The sequence below is a fragment of the Mycteria americana genome, chromosome 19 (genome assembly GCF_035582795.1).
Source record: "Mycteria americana isolate JAX WOST 10 ecotype Jacksonville Zoo and Gardens chromosome 19, USCA_MyAme_1.0, whole genome shotgun sequence".
Classification (NCBI taxonomy): Eukaryota; Metazoa; Chordata; class Aves; order Ciconiiformes; family Ciconiidae; genus Mycteria; species Mycteria americana.
The window spans coordinates 8282727-8300356 of NC_134383.1; the positions used below are offsets into that span (position 1 = coordinate 8282727).

At 62.6% G+C, this 17630-nt stretch overlaps 2 protein-coding genes across 6 annotated transcripts; one reads left to right on the forward strand and one right to left on the reverse strand.

Annotated features, from left to right (window-relative positions):
- Positions 1 to 148: 148 nt before the first annotated feature.
- Positions 149 to 6091, reverse strand: SIAE (sialic acid acetylesterase). Of its 2 annotated transcripts, XM_075520920.1 has the most exons (11): positions 5976 to 6091; positions 3867 to 4031; positions 2576 to 2739; positions 2352 to 2490; positions 2075 to 2258; positions 1604 to 1713; positions 1367 to 1500; positions 956 to 1110; positions 689 to 884; positions 310 to 612; positions 149 to 191 (listed from the first exon to the last, which is right to left on the reverse strand). In XM_075520920.1, the coding sequence occupies exons 1-10, from the start codon at positions 6016 to 6018 to the stop codon at positions 310 to 312; spliced, it is 1593 nt and encodes a 530-aa protein (XP_075377035.1). In that variant the 5' UTR covers positions 6019 to 6091; the 3' UTR covers positions 149 to 191. The 2 variants fall into 2 exon arrangements, with proteins under 2 accessions (XP_075377035.1, XP_075377036.1); XM_075520921.1 differs by having other exon boundaries at positions 149 to 612; positions 956 to 1089.
- A 91-nt stretch (positions 6092 to 6182) lies between these two features.
- LOC142418799 (neurogranin) lies at positions 6183 to 17122 on the forward strand. 4 transcript variants are annotated; one of them, XM_075521169.1, is made up of 6 exons: positions 6183 to 6220; positions 6578 to 6751; positions 7322 to 7392; positions 7520 to 7609; positions 14938 to 15144; positions 17036 to 17122. In XM_075521169.1, the coding sequence occupies exons 2-5, from the start codon at positions 6598 to 6600 to the stop codon at positions 15142 to 15144; spliced, it is 522 nt and encodes a 173-aa protein (XP_075377284.1). In that variant the 5' UTR covers positions 6183 to 6220; positions 6578 to 6597; the 3' UTR covers positions 17036 to 17122. The 4 variants fall into 4 exon arrangements, 3 of the variants coding, with proteins under 3 accessions (XP_075377284.1, XP_075377285.1, XP_075377286.1); XM_075521170.1 differs by lacking the exon at positions 17036 to 17122 and adding an exon at positions 15372 to 15448; XR_012778403.1 differs by lacking the exons at positions 7322 to 7392; positions 17036 to 17122 and adding an exon at positions 15372 to 15448.
- The last annotated feature ends 508 nt before the right edge of the window (positions 17123 to 17630 follow it).

Below are 17630 nucleotides of genomic sequence, written 5' to 3' on the forward strand. Positions count from 1 at the left end.
GGGGGGGGGCCAGGACCAGCTCCGCAGGCCGGGAGGAGCAGCAGTGAGGGCTTCAACTCCCATCAGTGTGTGCTGCTGCTTGTCTTAACATCATTTTTCAGAAATTTCATTTTAAATTGGCTTTTTTTTTTTGTTTGGTTGGTTGGTGTTTTTCCCTCCCCTTGCAGCCTTGACTTCAGGCCAAAGAGGAGCTGGAAAGCGTTTAATTAGTAAGACAGTAATCAAGCCAGCCGCCTCCCTGAAAGGCACGGTGCCAGCAGCCCTGAGCCGCTTTGCGAAAGCTCTGACCTCCCTCTGCCGTCCCCTCACCTAAATCCCCCGGGAGATCCAGGAGCCGGGGAGGAGAAGCAGCTCCCTCTCTCCGGCTGTTTTGGAGAGCCCTGGGCTTTCCCCTACGGGCAGGGCATCCATGAGGAAAGGAGGTGCAGGCAGACCCCAGGAGTTGTAGAGGGCGCAGGACTCGTACTCGCAGGGCCACTCGGCCCAGGCGTAGCGCAAGCCCAGCACCAGCGTCCCGCAACCGGTCAGGGCCAGCGTCACCGTGCGGGACTCCGCCACCACCACGGGTGCCGGCAGCCACCCGCACGGGGACGACTGGTTAGAGCAGCAGACCTGGGTGGGGGAGAAACCTCCCGTCAAGGTGGGCTTCCCTCTTCCAGCCCCGGGGGAAGCTTCACCCCCTCCTCACCTCGAACGCCCGCGTGTCCCTCTGACGGCAGACGAGCTCCTGGCTGTAGGTGAGGTTCAGGAGACCCCTGGTCACCTCCAGCACGGCCCGGGTGGGATATGGCCCTTGGAAAACCAGGTCTTTCTCCCCGTACGCCACAGCTCTGGCACCCAGGTGCAGCCGGTGGGCCACGTTCTGCTTGTCCCGGGGGTGGATGCTGCCGAGGAAGAGGAGGGGTTGGTATCCGAAAGCTTCGTCTCTACACCCTCGCCCCTGCCCGAGACTCACCTGCCGTAGGGAGAGTGCTCATCGCACAGATCCATGGCCACGGCCATGAAGGTGCCGGGCATCCTGGCGTTGGGGACAACCCCCAAATCGGCCGTTTGGTGCCAGCGGAGACGGGCGAAGCTGTCGTCCGGGTTCTGCCGGCGATAGGTGGACAACTGCAAGGCAGAGTCGGGGCGGGGGAGCTGGGGAAGCGGCTCAGCCATCGCTCCCAAAACCGGCTGCTGTGCTCCCTGCCCGGGATTCGGCGCCCCGAGGGGCTCTACCCACGCACTTACATCACCCTCTCCCTCCTGCCAGCTTGGAAGTGGCCTCCAGGGTGCAAAAGGATGGGTAAAACCTCCCCGAGCACCACAACGCCGTCCCCACGGGAGGGTGGGGGTCCTGCCCCTCGCCCCTTCTCACCCCCCTCACCTGCACGAAGCCGAACGGGAGGAGCGGCTCTGTCTGCCCGGCCGATCCGGCATGGAAAGCCCAGCGCCAGTCGGCGATGAGCGCGGGGAAGGTGCAGTTGTACCGGTCCGTGTGCAGGAAGGCGTTGGCCTCGCCTGTCCCCAAAAGCGAGGGGTCGGTGAGAGCCCTCGGTGGAGCGGGGGGCTGCTCCATGTTGGGGAGGGAAGAAAAAAAAAATGGGGGGGGAGGGGGGCTTACCCTGGTACCAAGCGACACCCCGCAGCGTCATGTTGAGCAGCGGGTGGATCATGGCGTTCCAGAGCACGGAGGGCGTTTGCGGGCCGGAGAGATGCGGGTGCGAGGAGATGCTGGAAGACAAAGCTGAGCTTAAGGGGGTACAAAACGCAAGGCCAGTGCTGAAGCTGGGGCTTCAGGAGCCAGCCTTGCGCGGTTAAAGCAAGGGCCGTGCAAAAGGGGAGCCCTGGGGTCCCCCTTTTCCCCCCGCCGCCCCCTTTACCCACCGAGATGTGCCCTACGCTCTCGGCACCGGGGGGGATTTTACCCAGAGGGGGGCAAAACGATGCACAGCGGGGCTCCGGGGATGCTCCGGAAGAGGAGGTGGGATGGGAAGGCTTGGGGAATGCCCCCCGAGAGCGGCAGGGTTGAGGATACCCCCCCAAAAGCAGCGGGGCACGGGGCAGGAGGTGTTTCCCCTGCGTTTTCTCTCACCTCCCCGCGTCCTCCGGCAGCCCGCACACCCGCAGAGCCCTTCGGGAGGACCAGGCCTCGATGGGGGTGCCCCCCCAGGCCGCCTCCACCAGCCCGATGGGGTACCGCAGAGCCTCGTAGAGGTAGCGCCCCAACAGCCAGCAGACGGCCGAGAAGTAGGTGAAATTCCCATGGCCCAGGTTTTCTGTTCAAGAAACAGTGGGCTGCAAAGGAAAAAGGGAGGGAGGGAAAAAAAAGCCCATTTCCAGGCTTTTTTTTGGTGGCACGTTGCACTCACCGGCCGTCGGGATGGACCACGGCAAGTCAATTCGCTCCAGGTCCTCCAGCTCCACCTCGGAGCGGGCGGGCGCTGCGGCGAAGACGCGGACGTAGGGGTAGCGAGCGGCAGCGGCGAGCTCCTGGCTGGCGTTGGCGATCTAGGGAAGGGTCGGGAGCGCGCGAGGCTGGGAGGCTGGGATCCTGCCTGAGCTGGCAGGATCGGGCCGTGCCGTGGGGACTTACCTGCAAGACCGTCATTGCCATGTTGCTCTGCCCGCTGCAAAGCCACACGTCCCCAAAGTAGACGTCCCGCAGCGTCACGTTCTCCGAGCCCTGCCCGGCCGTCAGCGCGTAGGGACCGCCTTGATCCATAGGGTCCAGGACAGTTGTCCACGTCCCAGAAGGTCCTGGAAGAAGAGGATGGTGTTTGTCTTTCGCGACCCCTACGAGGACCTCAAGTCCTTCGTGAAGAGGCGGGATGAGTGGCCAACAACCGGTGGGGATGGACAGGCAACGAGGGAAAGCTTCCCCACTGCAAAGCTGGGCTGGGGGAAATGAATTTTGGAAGCTCTCTGCCCTCAGAGGGTCTCTCCTCCTGCAGGAACTTAGGGGTTAAAAAGAAAATCTCAAAGACAAATGTGTGTCAGAGCAGAAGCTGCTGGGAGGAACCGGGATTACAGGAGCAGCTTGGTGTGTGTGACACCGAGATGTCTCCAGCTAATTTTAGAGGCGCCGAATCGAGGCGTAAAGATATTCTGCTGGAGTTTAGCGTGGATTTTCTGGCCCGGCTGGGGCCGGATCCTGCAGATCTCCCGGTAGCAGCGGATCGTTGCTTTCTCACAAGACGCCTCCGGGCTCTCCAGCTTGTGGAGGAGCCCGTTAGGCAGCAGTTTCGCCCTCCTGAAGGCGACGAGCAGCCCCCCAACTCACTAGGCAGGGAATGAGGCCGCCGGGTGAGATTGGAGATGCCTCCGAGCCCTCCCAGCCTCGAGGAAGGCTCTGACTGGAGAGGCGACATCCTTCAGGGCTTAGAGATCCCCAGCAGGATCCTCTGAGGGGGGGATACATCCAAAAAAAAGAAGCCAGGAGCGCTCTGGAGATTTCCCCGGAGATGGTTTTGACAGGGAGAGGAGCTAAATCCCCCTCCTCTCCCCTCCGCAGCCTCATCCTTCGGCTCAAGCCTACGCGGTGCCACCCACTCCAGCGGCAGCTCGGCTCCCGCTTGGCGCCCATGGGATCCCGCTGTTGGGAAACCGAAGTGAGCAAAGGCCGGCGTGGCGAGGAGGGGGATGGCTGAACTCCCCCCCTAGATCTCCCAGAGAAGGGGAAAGCACGGCCCCAGGGGCGCACGAGCTGGAGGTGTCACCGTCACTGTCACCTCTGCAACCCCAGAGCAGCGGTGGGACAAACCCAGGGGCGATGGGGCTGCGGACAGCAGCCCCCACCCCACCAGCAGGTCCGATTTGGGCTTGGACGCGCTCCTCGGCCACCAAAACCACCGGCCCCAGTTGCCCGGCGAGGGTTCAGGACCGACCTTTAACTCGTGCCGTCTTCTTCATGACGATGACGCCACCATCCCCGGAGAGAGCCACGGTCACCGCGGCCCCCGGCTCCCCATAGCCCCACACCACGGCCCCCGCCGGCTCCTTCTGCAACACCATGTGGTCGCCGTAGTAGGACGCGAAGCCAAGCATCGCCCCTAGGATCAACAGACGGCGCAAACATCATCTCCAAGAGGCAAAAACCAATGAAAAAAATCCCCTGCGCGGCCTCCGATTCCCTTTTAAATACAGATTATCTCCGATGCCGCTTTAATTTACCGCTTCCTTCAGTCTTGATCAACCAAACCAAGCAAGGAGCTGAGGAAGCAGAAGGATTTGGAGTCCCCAAGAGAGCCCAGCCCTACGAGGGAAGTCACCTCCCAAACCACGGGAGCTTGTGTTACACCGAGTTTGGATACAGATTTCGGTAAAAATTCTTCTAATAACAGTATGGGAGCGTTTCCACCAGCCCAGCCTTGCTAATAAATATGTTCTGACATATTTTTCCCTTGCAAAGAAAAGCTTGGCGAGCGGTGGGATGGGAAACACCAGGCACGTGGCACCAGCAAAGGTGCCTTCAGCAGGGGGGGAAACAGAGGTCTCAGCCCTGGCACCCCCAAAAGCCCCATTTTTGGGGTGCGAAAATAAAACCAGGCTTGAAAGGGGGTTGGGGCAGTGTTTGCAGGGCATGGAAAGGCAATCTGGGCAGTGATCCCCGCTGTAGTGATCAAACTGGGGCTCACAGAGCCCCATCTCCTCTGCAGCTCATCCCAGGCTGGGTTTAACGAAGGAAAGAAACGATGTCCTCGGCCTCTCAGAAATCAGCCGCATCGCCAGTCCTACCGTCTCATGCGACGAGGCTCCAGGAAGGACGAGTTACATAAAAAAACGAGTCGGAGGAAAAAAAAAAAAAAAAAAAAAACCAAGACGCTGGGGAAGAGACTGGAGGCTATAAAAAGCGGCTGGGAGGAGGGAAGGGAGGAGAGCCCACGAGATGCCGCCGAGGAGCCGCATGCGACTCCCGCCTTACGTAAAGCATCGTCCCACGGTGGGAGCAACGTGCCAAGGGCGTCGAAGAGGGGCTGGGGGGTGCAAAGGGTGTTGAAGAGGGGCTGGGGGGGATGCCAAGGGCCCCAAAGTGGGGCTGGGGGGGTGCCGAGGGTGTCAAAGTGGTGCTCAGGTGGGTACATAGGGCATCAAAGCAGGGCTCAGGGGGGTGCCAAGGCTGTCAAAGTGGGGCTATGGGGGTGCAAAGGGCATCAAAATGGGGCTGGGGGGGGCAAGGGCATCGAAATGAGGCTTGGGGGTGCCAAGGGCTTCAAAGCAGGGCTCAGGGGGATGCCAAGAGTATCGAAGTGGGGCTCGGGGGGTGCCAAGGGCATCAAAGCTGGGCTTAGGGGGTGTGAAGGGCATCGAAGTGGGGCTTGGGGGGTGCAAAGGGCCCTGAAGCGGGGCTCTGGGGGTAGCAAGGGCATCAAGGCAGGGCTCGGGGGATGCCAGGGGCCCCGAAGTGGGGCTCTAGGGGTGTGAGAAGGGCGTCAAAGGGGCTCAGGGGGTGCAAAGGGCCCTGATGTGGGGCTCCGGGGGTAGCAAGAGCATCAAAGCTGGGCTCGGGGGATGCCAAGGACCCCAAAGTGGGGCTGGGGGGATGCCAAGGACATCAAAGCTGGGCTCAGGGGGATGCTAAAGGCATTGAAGTGGGGCTGGGAGGGTGCCAAGGGCATCAAAGCGGGGTTTAGGGGGTGCCAAGGGCCCCGAAGCGGGGCTCGGGGTGTGCAAAGGGCCCCGAAGGTAGGCTCTGGGGGTACCAAGGGCTTCAAAGTGGGGCTCAGGAGGTGCCAAGGGCATCAAGGCGGGGCTCAGGGGGATGACGTGGGCTTCAAAGCAGGGCTCGGGGGGTACCAAGTGCCCCGAAGCCGGGCTCTGGGGGTACCAAGGGCATCAAGGCGGGGCTCGGGGGTTACCAAGGGCTTCAAAGCGGGGCTCGGGGGGTGCCAAGGGCCCCGAAGCGGGGCTCGGGGAGGTGCCGCCCGGGGAGGTCCCGGGCTGCGGAGGGTGCCCGCGGGGCTGTGGGTGCGGAGCCAGCCCCCCCGGCCCTTTACCTGCCGCCACCGGAGCCAGCGCCAGCAGCGCCCACGCCGCCATCCTGGGGGGCGACAAGGGGGCGGGGTGGCACCGGGCCCCTCTGCCCCGCCAGGCCCCGCCCCGCCGCCAGGCCCCGCCCCGTGTGGGCGTGACCATCACCTGGGGGGCGTGGCCTGGGCACGCGCCGCCGGCGGGGTGGGGGGGCGGTTGCCAAGCGACAGCGTCTTCACCGCGGCCAAAGGCGCCGGCGCGGCCTGGCCGGGTGGGAGGGGAGGGACGGAGGGAAGGGGCCGGGGATGGGGCTGCGGGCGCGGGGCCGAGGGAAGGGGGTGCGGCCGCAGTGCGGGGAACCGGGGGGAACCGGGGGGAACCGAGGGGAATCGGGGGTCCGGGGCCCTCTGCGACCGCTCACCCCGCCCTGCCCGGACAGCCGCCGCGCACGCGCAGTTAGAGGCGGCCGTGCGCAGGCGCTGCGGACGGGAAGGGAAGCGCCCCCTAGCGGCGGCGCTGCCCCCCTTCACCCTCGCTCATCCTCCGGGACGCGGGTTCGAGTCCCGGCTGTGCCCGGTCGGGACTGCGGGGGTGCGGGTCGCGGCTAACCCCGGTTGTGCCGCTGCAGCGGGCCCGGGAGAGGCGGCCATGTCCATCCCCTCCTCCAGAACCACCGTGCGGCTGCCCGCCGGCTTCCGAAACCTGCTGGAGGGGCTGGCACTGGAGGTGCTGCGGGCGCAGCCCACGGACGTGGTGGCCTTTGCTGCTCAGCACTTCCAAACGCTGCTGCAGCAGAGAGAGGGTGAGTGGCCCGGCCCAGCAGCACCCACCCCTGCACCTCCATCCCCTGCCCCACGCTGCATTGCCCGCCTGTCCTGCGTGGCATCATGCCTGCCTGTGTGCCCATCACCCAGGGCGTCAGGCCTGCCCGTGTGCCCATCGCCCATGGCGTCGTGCCTGCCCTTTGTGCCCATCGCCCGTGGCGTTGTGCCTGCCCTGTGTGCCTATCGCCCATGGCGTCAGGCCTTCCCCTTGTGCCCGTCACCCAGGGTGTCAGGCCTGCACTTGTGCCCGTCGCCCAGAGCGTCAAGCCTGCCCCGTGTGCCCATCACCCAGGGTGTCAGGCCTGCCCTGTGTGCCCATCTTGCGTGGTGCCACGTCTGCCCTGTGTGCCTGTTGCCCGGGTCTTCGCACCTCTCCCACGTGCCCATCGCCCATGGCCTCGTGCCTACCCCATGCGCCCATTGCTCAGGGCACCGCAACCTGCCCCTTGCGCCCGTCCCGGGGGACTTTGCACCTTGCCCAACCCTTGAGCCGCCAGCCCTGCCCCGCGTGCCCATCCCACGTGGCATCGAGCCTCCTCCTTCCCCAGCGGGCTCAGCTGACCCAGCGGCGTGGGGAGCCCGGCTGGAGGACGAGCTTCTCGCCCAGCCCCTTTTCCAGGTAGGCTGCCCTCCCTGCCCGCCCCTCCGTCCCCCGCCGCAGAATTTGGGGTGCCCGGGGCGAAGGGCCGGGACCCCGCACCCACCCCGGCCCCGCTAAATTTTAGGTTTTCCTGCTTTTCCTCCAGGAACCGGAGAAGGACGAGGAGAAAGAGGACAAGGAGAAGGAGGAGGACAAGGCAGGGGAGCAGGCAGGCAGCGTCGCGTCCACGGACACGGTAAGGCACCCAGCGCCCGCACCCAAAACAAGGCTATTTCAGCCCAAAACAGCATCAGGAGGAGCTGACGGCACCCAGCAGCACCAACGCGCCGTGATTCCTTCCCCAAAATCCTCACCGCGGCGCGGCGGAGAGGAGCAAACCCACGGCCCACGGGGAGCGAGCCCCCGTAACCCTCTTTAAAAGGGACGCCTCCCTGGGCGCCCAACCCGAGCGCTCGCCCCAGATCCCCCCTTCGGCAGCATCCGAACCCAAAACGAGGTGCCATGACTCAAAATCCCCTCCGTTTCCCCCGCCAGGCTCCTGCCCTTCTCTTGGGGGCGGGCGATCATCTCCCGTCCTACCCCTGCGGCGCTTTTTTAATGAGAATTTTTATTAATGAGGTCCCCGCCGTTATTAGCGACTCTCACCTGAGATTTCTTCCCTAAAAAAACCCGGGTTTAGGAGCTGGGCTGAGCTCGAGATGATATTTTAAGGCTCTATATTTAGGCCCCTGCATCCCTGGAGGTTGTCAAAAATTTAATAGCGTCCTCGCGTGAAGGAGGGGTGTGACATTGCTCCTCTTCTGCCAAGAGCATTTCAGCCTCCCCGGCATTTTGGGGAGCACGGGGGAGGCCCCCCCCATCCCATTCCAATCACCGAAATTCAGGTTTTCCCATCCGAAGTGGTTTCAAAATCCCAACCGGCGCCGAAAATTAAAGGGGCCATAGGGTTTGCGTCGAAACCGGCTGCTCTTTTTTTTTTTGGGGGGGGGGGGGGACACTGCACCCCTCCACCCACGCTCACCCTGATTTCGCCTCCCCCCCGCCCGCCTCCCCTTCGTGTTTTTCCCCGGGGGGAGCCGGCCATATGCGGCGTGCGGCACTCGCCCACGGTGGCACGGGGCACGGTGGCGGCTCCCCTGGGAAAAACAGGAAGGAGGAATTGGGGGAAAAAAAAAAGCTGGCGGGGACCCCACGCCGGGGCCGATGCCAAGTGGCTACGCCTTGACCCCCCCACCCTCAGCACCGCCTCGCCGGCTGCCGGCTCCCGCTTCGGCAGCCGGCAAAGCTGCCGGCCCAGGGCACCTTTCCAGCGTCAAATCCCCCCCTTTTTTTTTAATTTTTTAAGGATTTTTTTAACACCTCGGTGCTACCATCTCAAACCGCGACGGCGGGATGTTTCCAACGGCGTCTTGCCCAAATTTCCCCCCAGAAATACGCTTCCAAAATACGAGTTATTTGATCAGGATTCAGATTTAGGAGATGGTGGAGCACCCCAGATGTTGGAGATGAAAAGCATCACCCCAATATTCCTCCCCCCCCCCCCCCATGTTGCTCCCTGGGTTGTTTTCTGGGATGAAGGGGCCCGGGGAGGAATAAACGCAGAGGCTGGAACGGGCTCAAAACCCGCCGTTAATGATTAGAAATGTTCTGGCATTTCGCGTCCCTCCTCCGCAGCCGCAGCCTGCGGGAGACGCCGGCGCTCGGTGGCTCTGCCAGGACCGGGGACTTGCGGCCGGGGCAAGTTTCGGGGAGCAAGGAGGGGTCCCATCCACTCTTGCATCGAAACTGTTCCCAACCCCCCTGTTTTGGGGCATTTTGGGGGGGTTTAATGGTATCGGGATGATCCTCCCGGCGTTTTACATCCCAGTTTTGGGGCTGATTTTCCCAGATTCCTGATGCACGAGTCACCCCGAAAACCCTTCCCGCTTGGCTCCCCCAAAAACACCCCGTCTTCCCTCGCCGCAGCAGGCAGCGATGGACCCGGAGGGTCTCAGATAGAAGGCAGAGGGTTTGTTTTCCCGTCTAAAAATCCCGGCGGAGCGGCCGAGGCTTCGCCTGGAAGCCGGAGCGGGGTTTTCTGGAGCAGAGCTATTTTTGCCCCCCGCGCTGTGCCGGTGGGAAGAGGTGACGGTGGAAAAGCGGCTCCGGTGGGGAGAGCCGGGTGCCGACGGCTGGGGGGGAATCGAGGGATGCTCGGGGAGCACCCATGTCCCTGGGTGCGGGGTTTGGGTGCCTGGGTGCTGCTGGAGGGGGGGAGTGGGTGACCCCCGTCAGGCAGTGAAGTGGGGTGAAGCGGTCGAGGGGGTGGGCTGCACCGTCCTTGGGGTGGGATGGGGTGGGGTGGGGAGGGGACAGGGATGGGGACGGGGACAGGGCTGACGATAGGGATGGGAACAGGGATGGAGGCGATGATGGGGATGGTGACGGGGACAGGGATGGGGATGGGAATGGGGACAGGGACAAGGCTGATGATAGGGACAGGGATGGGGACAGGGATGGAGGCGATGATGGGGATGGTGACGGGGACAGGGATGGGGATGGGGACGGGGATGGGGACAGGGATGGAGGCGATGATGGGGATGGTGACGGGGACAGGGATGGGGACAAAGATGATGATGGGGTTGGGGATGGGGATGAGCATGGGGACAGAGATGGTGGGGTTGAAGTTGGGGATGGGGACAAGGATGGGGACAGGAACGGGGCTGGGCATCATGACAGGGATGATAACGGGGATGGGGACAGGGAAGGGGATGATGATAGGGATGGGGACAGGGATGAAGGTGATGATGGGGAAGGTGACGGGGACAGGGATGGGGACAAAGATGATGATGGGGATGGGGATGAGCATGGGGACAGAGACGGTGGGGTTGAAGTTGGGGATGGGGATGATGAGGGGGATGGGGACAAAGATGATGATGGGGATGGGGATGGGGACAAGGATGGGGACAGGAATGGGGCTGGGGATGATGACGGGGATGATGATGGGGACAGGGAAGGGGATGATGATGAGGATGAGGACAGGGACAACGGTGGGGATGGGGACGGGGATGGTGGTGGAGGTGATGGGGATGGAGAGAGTGACAGGGCTGGTGGCAGCAGCGGGGACGGTGACAGTGCCGGGAATGGGGACGGTGATGTCAACGGGACCGGGATGCTAACGCCGACGGTGATGATGATGATGCCAGTGATGGCAAGGAGGAAGGTCAGTGCCACCAGACCCCCGAGCAGGACGCAGCCCCGTGAGCGAGCCTGGCCGGGGAGAGCCGGCGAGGCCCGACTGTGCCGGCGGGCCGGGGGTGCCGGTGCCCGGCTGGGGGGGCCACGCCGTGTTTCGGGGGCCAGCCGGAGCCGGCATCGGCACACGGAGCCCACGGGCGACTTATGCAGTTGCTTAGCAACTCCCAAACCCGGATTAGAGGCGAGCGAGGCGGGCGACGTGGAGGGCTGCGGGCTGCAGCCCCCCGCATCGCCCCGGGGGCCCCCCCTCTTTCCTGGGGTCCCCCTGTCTCGCCCCGCCGGCCCCGGCACCTCGGCGTGGTCAGAGGGCGAAAGCGGGGTCCGCAGATAGCACCGAGGGCGGGAAAAATGGCTGGGTTTGCAGGTCTGGCTGGAAAAGACCCCAAATTTGGGGGGTGGGATGCTCCTGCGAGCAGGGAAGGGACCCCCGAGCCCCAAAAGCGGAGCCCCCTCCTCTGCGTGGAGCCCGCGTTTGGGCGCATCACCCCTGGCCTTCAGCGGGTGCTCGGTGGGACGCGGTGTCCCTCCGTACCAGCCCTTCCTCGCCATCCTCATCCTCGCCGTCCTCATCCTCGCCGTCCTCATCCTCACTATCCTTATCCTCACCATCCTCATCCTCGCCGTCCTCATCCTCACCATCCTCATCCTCACCCTCCTTCAGGACCAAGCCCTAAGCAGGTCTTGAAGGTTTTGTCCCCCCCGTGTGAACAAACCCGGGGGGGAGGGCAAAGCCAGCATCGCTGCGGGCATCCCCCCCCCCCCCAAAATAACCCATCACCCCTCTTCGCTGCGGCTTTGCCCCCCTCCAAAAAAAAAATCACCGCAAATTTCGGCACGGCCCTGTCAAACCCTCCACGCCGAGGGCGAGACCCGCAAGCGCCGTTCGATATTTGCTCGCGTCCTCCGCCTGTAATTTTCGTATTCCGCGAAACTCCCGACGCGAGCCGCCCGGCTCCTTTAAGCGTTAGGAGGGAGTCGGAGGCTGCGAAATAAAATTGGAGGAGGTTAAAAAAAAAAAAAAAAAGAAAGAAAGAAAAAAAAAAAAAATAAGAAACACACGCTCCCCCCTCCCTTTCTCCAAAAGCCTGGCAGGGGTGTAGGGCTGATAGGCTCACCCGGAGGAAAGCGCATTACGTAGGCAAGCGGCTCCGCTCAACTTGCCACCCGCGCCGGGAGAGCTGCCGGGGAAGCGAGACCCTGCCGGAGCCCCTCGCCCGTCGCTGGCCACCCACCCGTCCTCCGCCATGGACTGCTGCAACGTAGGTCCCCCTCTTTCCCCCCCCAGCATCTCGCTTTTCTGCATTTAAATTACTATTATTATTATTATTATTATTATTATTATTATTATTATTATTATTATTATTATTATTGGCCTCGCCGCCCTGAAGCGGGGTACGGGGGCGGCGGAGGGGATTTAGGGTGGCGATGGAGGTTTTGGGGGGGGGTATTTGCAAGGGGCGGGGGGGGGGGGGGAGTGATGCTGCGATGGGTGCTGCACCCAAGAGCTCAGCCAACTCCGTGTCCTCGCCCACCGCTGCCGCAAACCCCCAGGCCCCCCCCTCCCCAAACCCCTTCCTCCCATTTCGCACCAGTTCAGGATCCGTCCCGTCGGGGCCGGCAGCCGCCCCGCACCCCGGTCAGGAAAGTCCCCCCTGTCCCCAAATCCAGAGGCCAGAGGGGGGGTTCTGCTTTTCTCCCCCCAGAATGACTCTCCGGGCGGGATCGGGGGTTGCTGATGGATAAAGGGATAAACTGGGGGGAGCAGGAGGCTGCACCTCTGCGTCCGCACCCAAGGGTGAGCACCCTCGCCGCCCGGCCGCCAGCCGGCTTGGGGAGCTGATCCGGCGGAAAACCACATCCTTTCCCCCCTTTTCTCCCTTTTCCCCCCCTTTTTCTCCCCCCTCCCCCCCTTTTCCCCCTTTTTTTTCCCTTTTTCCCCCTTTTTTTCCCTTTTCGCCCCCTTTTTCCCTCCTGCTCATCTTGGCAGCACGGAGAGAAGCCCCCATCTCCCCTCCTGGGCACCTCCAGAGAGGCAAAGCCCACCCTGGATATAGGATTTCTCCCCCCTGGATATAGGATTTCTCCCCTGAACATAGGATTTCCCCCTCCCCCATATAAGATTTCTCCCCTGCATATAGGATTTCTCCCTCTGGATGTAGGTTTCCCCCCTTGGATATAGGATTTCTCCCCTGGATACCGGTTTTCACCCCCTGCATATAGGATTTCTCCCCCTGCATATAGGATTTCTCCCTCTGGATATAGGTTTTCTCCCTCTGGATATAGGTTTTCACCCCCTGGATGTAGGATTTCTCCCCTAAATATAGGATTTCTCTGTTGGATATAGGATTTTTCCCCTGGATATAGGATATGTCCCCCCCATATATAGGTTTTCTCCCCTGAATATAGGATTTCTCCCCTATATATAGGTTTTCCCCACCTGTATATAGGATTTCTCCCCTGCATATAGGATTTCTCTCCTGCATATAGGATTTCTCCCCTGCATATAGGATTTCCTCCCCCTGCATATAGGATTTCTCCCTTGGATATAGTTTTCCTCCCTCGTATATAGGTTTTCTCCCCAGAATATAGGATTTCTCTCCTGGCTATAGGATTTCCTCCCCCCCCAGATATAGGATTTCTCCCCTGGCTATAGGATTTCCAGCCCTGGCTATAACATTTCCACCCTGGACATATCATTTCCACCTCGGACCCGTCACTTGAGCCGCCGCCGGTCTCTTTGCTCCCTTCACCTTTCGCAACAGTAAAACAACCCGAGCAACTTTGCGGAGCCATGGCACGCTCCGAGAGGAAGAGCATCACCCCCCCCCCCCCAAATCTATAGCTTCCAAATACCCCCCCCCCAACCTCCCCCCCCCCCTCCTTTAAAGCGCTCTCGGGGCGATGCAAAGGATGCACCCACACCCCTGCCGACACCGCAGCATCCGACGCCGGCTCGCTCCCATCTCATTTGGTTTTCCCATGGGTGGTTTTTTTTTTATTTCCCCACCTAGAGCTCGGTGCCGGGTCCAACCGCTCCGGTGGGATGCGGCAGGAGGGGAGTGGGTTGCAGTGATTTATCCTGGGGGGGCGGGGGGGGGGGCTTTTTCCCTCCCTGCTCCAGCATCACCCCCTTCCCAAATTTCCTGCTGTTTTCCACCAAAACCCTGAGCAGGGATGCAGGAGGATGCGAGGGAAAGGGGAAACTGAGGCACGGCCAGCTCAGCTTGCGCAGCGTGACCCCCCCTCTGTGCCAAAAATCACCCCCCCCCCAAACCCACCCTCTGCTCCCACGGATGCTCCTCTCCCTCCATCACGACCCTCGGGGAAGCAGGATCTGGCCCCAGTGGGGCTGGCTGGGGCCGGCTTCTTGCAGCCGGGTGGCCCGGGGCGGGGGACTGAGGGACGAGCAGGGGGTGAAGCAGCTGCCCCCGCCGCGCCTTCGGCTGCAAATCCCCCGAGACCCCTGCGAAGGACCCTCATTTTTAGCCCAGAACCCTCATTTCTAGCCAAGGACCCTCATTTTTAGCCAAGGACCCTCACTCTTAGCAAAGGACCCTGAGTTTTGCAAAGAACCCTCATTTTTAGCAAAGAACCCTGATTTTTAGCAAAGGACACCCAATTTTAGCAAAGAACCCTCATTTTTGGCCAAGGACCCTGATTCTTAGCCAAGGACCCTCATTTTTAGCCAAAGATCCTAATTTTTAGCCAAGGACCTTCGTTTTTAGCAAAGGACCCTGATTTTTAGCAAAGGACCCCCAATTTTAGCAAAGAACTCTCATTTTTGGCCAAGGACCATAATTTTTAGCCAAGGACCCTCATTTTTAGCAAAGGACCCTAACTTTTAGCAAAGGACCCTCATTTTTAGCCAAAGATCCTAATTTTTAGCCAAGGACCCTCCTTTTTAGCAAAGGACCCTAACTTTTAGCAAAGGACCCTCATTTTTAGCGAAGGACCCCCATTTTTAGCAAAGGACACCCAATCTTAGCAAAGAACCCTGATTTTTAGCAAAGGCCCCCCATTTTTAGCGAAGGAGGCTAATTTTCAGCAAAGAACCCTAATTTTTAGCCAAGGACCCTCATTTTTAGCAAAGAACCCTAACTTTTAGCGAAGGCCCCCCAGTTTTAGCGAAGGACCCCCAGTTTTAGCAAAGAACCCTCATTTTTAGCCAAGGACCCTCATTTTTAGCAAAGAACCCTAACTTTTAGCGAAGGCCCCCCTATTTTTAGCACAGGGGCCAATTTAGGACCTTATCGAATGGATTAAATCGGCGGGGGGATGCCCTTTTTGGGGTGCCACCGGCCATAACCCTCCCGTTGCCGCCGGCAGGAGGGAGCCTGCACGAAGCTGGACGAGGACATCCTGGACATCCCCTTGGACGATCCCGACGCCAACGCGGCGGCCGCCAAGATCCAGGCTAGTTTCCGCGGCCATATGACCCGCAAGAAGATCAAAGGGGGCGAGATCGATCGGAAAACCAAGGACGCCGAGTGCGCCAACAGCACCCGCGGCGGTGACCTCCGCAACGGCGACTAGGTACGGCCCAAACCTCCCCCAAATCGGGTCGTTGGTACAAGGGCGCTGCTCCGAGCGTCCTTCCCCGCGCCGATCCGGGATGGAGAAGGGGTTTTTCTTCCCGAGAGGTGAAAGCAGGCAGGCAGGCAGCAGGCAGGCAGCCCCTGCCTGCCCTAATTTTGGGAGCACGCCGTAGTAGTTAGCATGGGAAGGCGAAGCCCTAGATTTGAATCGAATTTCTCCCTTAGCAACACCACCCCGAACGCCTCGCCTCAGCACATGCTATTTTTAAAAGCCTGTGTCACAGTCTCCTGGCAGGAAAAGGTAAATTTAAAAAGCGCCCACGGTGCCGAGGCCGCGTGGTATCGGGGCCCGGGGGGTGGTTGTGCCGTGCCCCGTGCCGGGCCGGGCCGTGCCGTGCCGGCGTGGCGAGCGGGGAACGGCCCCGGCTACGGGGAGGTTGGTTTGGGGTTGGCGGCGGGGAGGTCTTGCTGCCGGCTCGGCCACGTGCGCGTGGCGGGGATGCAACTGGGATGCAACTGGGATGCAGCGGAGATGTGGTGCGGATGCGGGGGGGATATGATGGGGACGCAGGGGGGATTCAGCTGGGATGCAACTGGGGTGCAGTGGGGATGCAACTGGGATGCAGTGGGGATTCAGCTGGGATGCAACTGGGATGCAGTGGGGATGCAACTGGGATGCAGGGGGGATTCAGCTGGGATGCAACTGGGATGCAGTGGGGATGCAACTGGGATGCAGGGGGGATTCAGCTGGGATGCAACTGGGGTGCAGTGGGGATGCAGTGGGCATGCAACTGGGATGCAGTGGGGATGCAGTGGGCATTCAGGGGGGACGCAGTGGGGATTCAGGGGGGATGCAGTGGGGAAGCAGTGGGGATTCAGGGGGGATGCAGTGGGGATTCAGCTGGGATGCAACTGGGATGCAGTGGGGATTGAGTGAGGATGCAACTGGGACGCAGTGGGGACGCAGTGGGGATTCAGGGGGGACACAGTGGGGATGCAGTGGGGACGCAGTGGGGATTCAGGGGGGACGCAGTGGGGATGCAGTGGGGACGCAGTGGGGACGCAGTGGGGACGCAGCTGCCAGTTCTGGGGCTGGGGAGCTGGTTCCCGCTGCCCCCTTAGGCGGGCCGAGCAGGCTCGCACCCCGGCCATGGGCTCCAGCCCAGGTGAGCTGGGTTCACCCCGTGCCCTCCAGCGGGGTCCTCTGCCCCGGGGGGCCCCTCTGGCCCCCCCGATCCCCCCCGGCCCCCCCCCCGGCCGCAGGGATGGGGCTGGGCGAGGGCAGGCTGCAGGCAGCAGTGGGAGGCAGGCAGGCCGAGGGTGCCGGAGCAGGGCACGGGCAAGGTGCAGGCAGGTGGTGGGTGGGCTGCAAGTAGGGCACGGGCAGGATGCGGGCAGGGTGTGGGGGAGGGCGTGGCGAGGGTGCAAGCTGCAGGAGAAGGGCGTGGGCAGGGTGCAGGCAGGAGTGGCGGCAGGGAGGGGACAGGGCACGGAGAGGGTGCAGGATGCAGCGGCAGGGTGCAGGAGCAGGGCATGGACAGCGTGTGGGCAGGGTGCGGGCAGGGTGCAGGCAGGGTGTGGGCAGAGTGCAAGAGTAGGGTGCAGGCAGGGTGCAGGCAGGGTGCAGGAGCAGGGTGCAGGCAGAGTGCAGGAGCATGGTGCAGGGTGCAGGAGCAGGGTGCAGGCAGGGCGCAGGTTTCAGCAGCAGGGTGCAGGCAGGGTGCAGGCAGGGCGCAGGTTTCAGCAGTAGGGTGCAGGCAGGGTGCAGGAGCAGGGTGCAGGCAGGGTGCAGGTTTCAGCAGCAGGGTGCAGGCAGGGTGCAGGCAGGGTGCAGGCAGGGCGCAGGCAGGCTGCAGGCCCAGGGCTGACGGCTCTCTCCTTGCTTGCAGGGGCCGCCAGGCGCTCGCCGGACCCCCCTCGCCGCCGAGCCCCCGCCGACCGCCGAGGCCCCGGAGCCCCCGCTTCGCCCCGCCGCCCCCCGCATGCACCCCCCGGGCTCCCCCCGCCGCCGGGCCCTGCCCCCGCCCCCGGCTGCCCCCCCCCGCCCCGGGCCCCCCCCGCCCCAATAAACGTCCCCGCCAGAGGCCCGGCCTGTCCTTGGCGCCTTTCGATGTCACCCGGCGGAGCGGTGAGGTCACAGCGGCGAGGTCACAGCGGCGCGGAAGCGGGACGGTCGCGGGCCGGGCGATGCCCAGCAGCGATGTTACGTGGGTGCGTGGGATGCCGCTCGGCGGGCGTGCAACGGCCGCCGTGACATCGTACGGGGGTGCGTGACACCGCTGCCGGGCGCGCGACGGCTGGCGTGACATCGCGCAAGCGTGCGTGGCGTGGCGTGGCGCCGCTCGCGGGCGGGAGACGGCTCGTGCGATGCTCCGCAGCCGCGAGTTGGGGGGTGTGACGTCACCGCTGGACGTGTGACGGCCGGCGTGACATCGTACAGGTGCGTGTGACGTCACCGCTAGACGTGATCACGGGTGTGACGTC

Excerpts from the sequence above, each read along its gene's own strand:
- SIAE (XM_075520920.1), bottom strand. The coding sequence starts at position 6,018 with ATGGCGGCGTGGGCGCTGCTGGCGCTGGCTCCGGTGGCGGCAG. Across the intron at positions 2,491-2,575 it reads TGGCAATGACGGTCTTGCAG|ATCGCCAACGCCAGCCAGGA; the intron begins GTAAGTCCCCAC and ends ACCCTTCCCTAG. Across the intron at positions 2,259-2,351 it reads GTGGTCCATCCCGACGGCCG|AAAACCTGGGCCATGGGAAT; the intron begins GTGAGTGCAACG and ends TTTCTTGAACAG.
- LOC142418799 (XM_075521169.1), top strand. The coding sequence starts at position 6,598 with ATGTCCATCCCCTCCTCCAGAACCACCGTGCGGCTGCCCGCCGGCTTC. Across the intron at positions 7,393-7,519 it reads TCGCCCAGCCCCTTTTCCAG|GAACCGGAGAAGGACGAGGA; the intron begins GTAGGCTGCCCT and ends CTTTTCCTCCAG. Across the intron at positions 7,610-14,937 it reads GCGTCGCGTCCACGGACACG|GAGGGAGCCTGCACGAAGCT; the intron begins GTAAGGCACCCA and ends TGCCGCCGGCAG.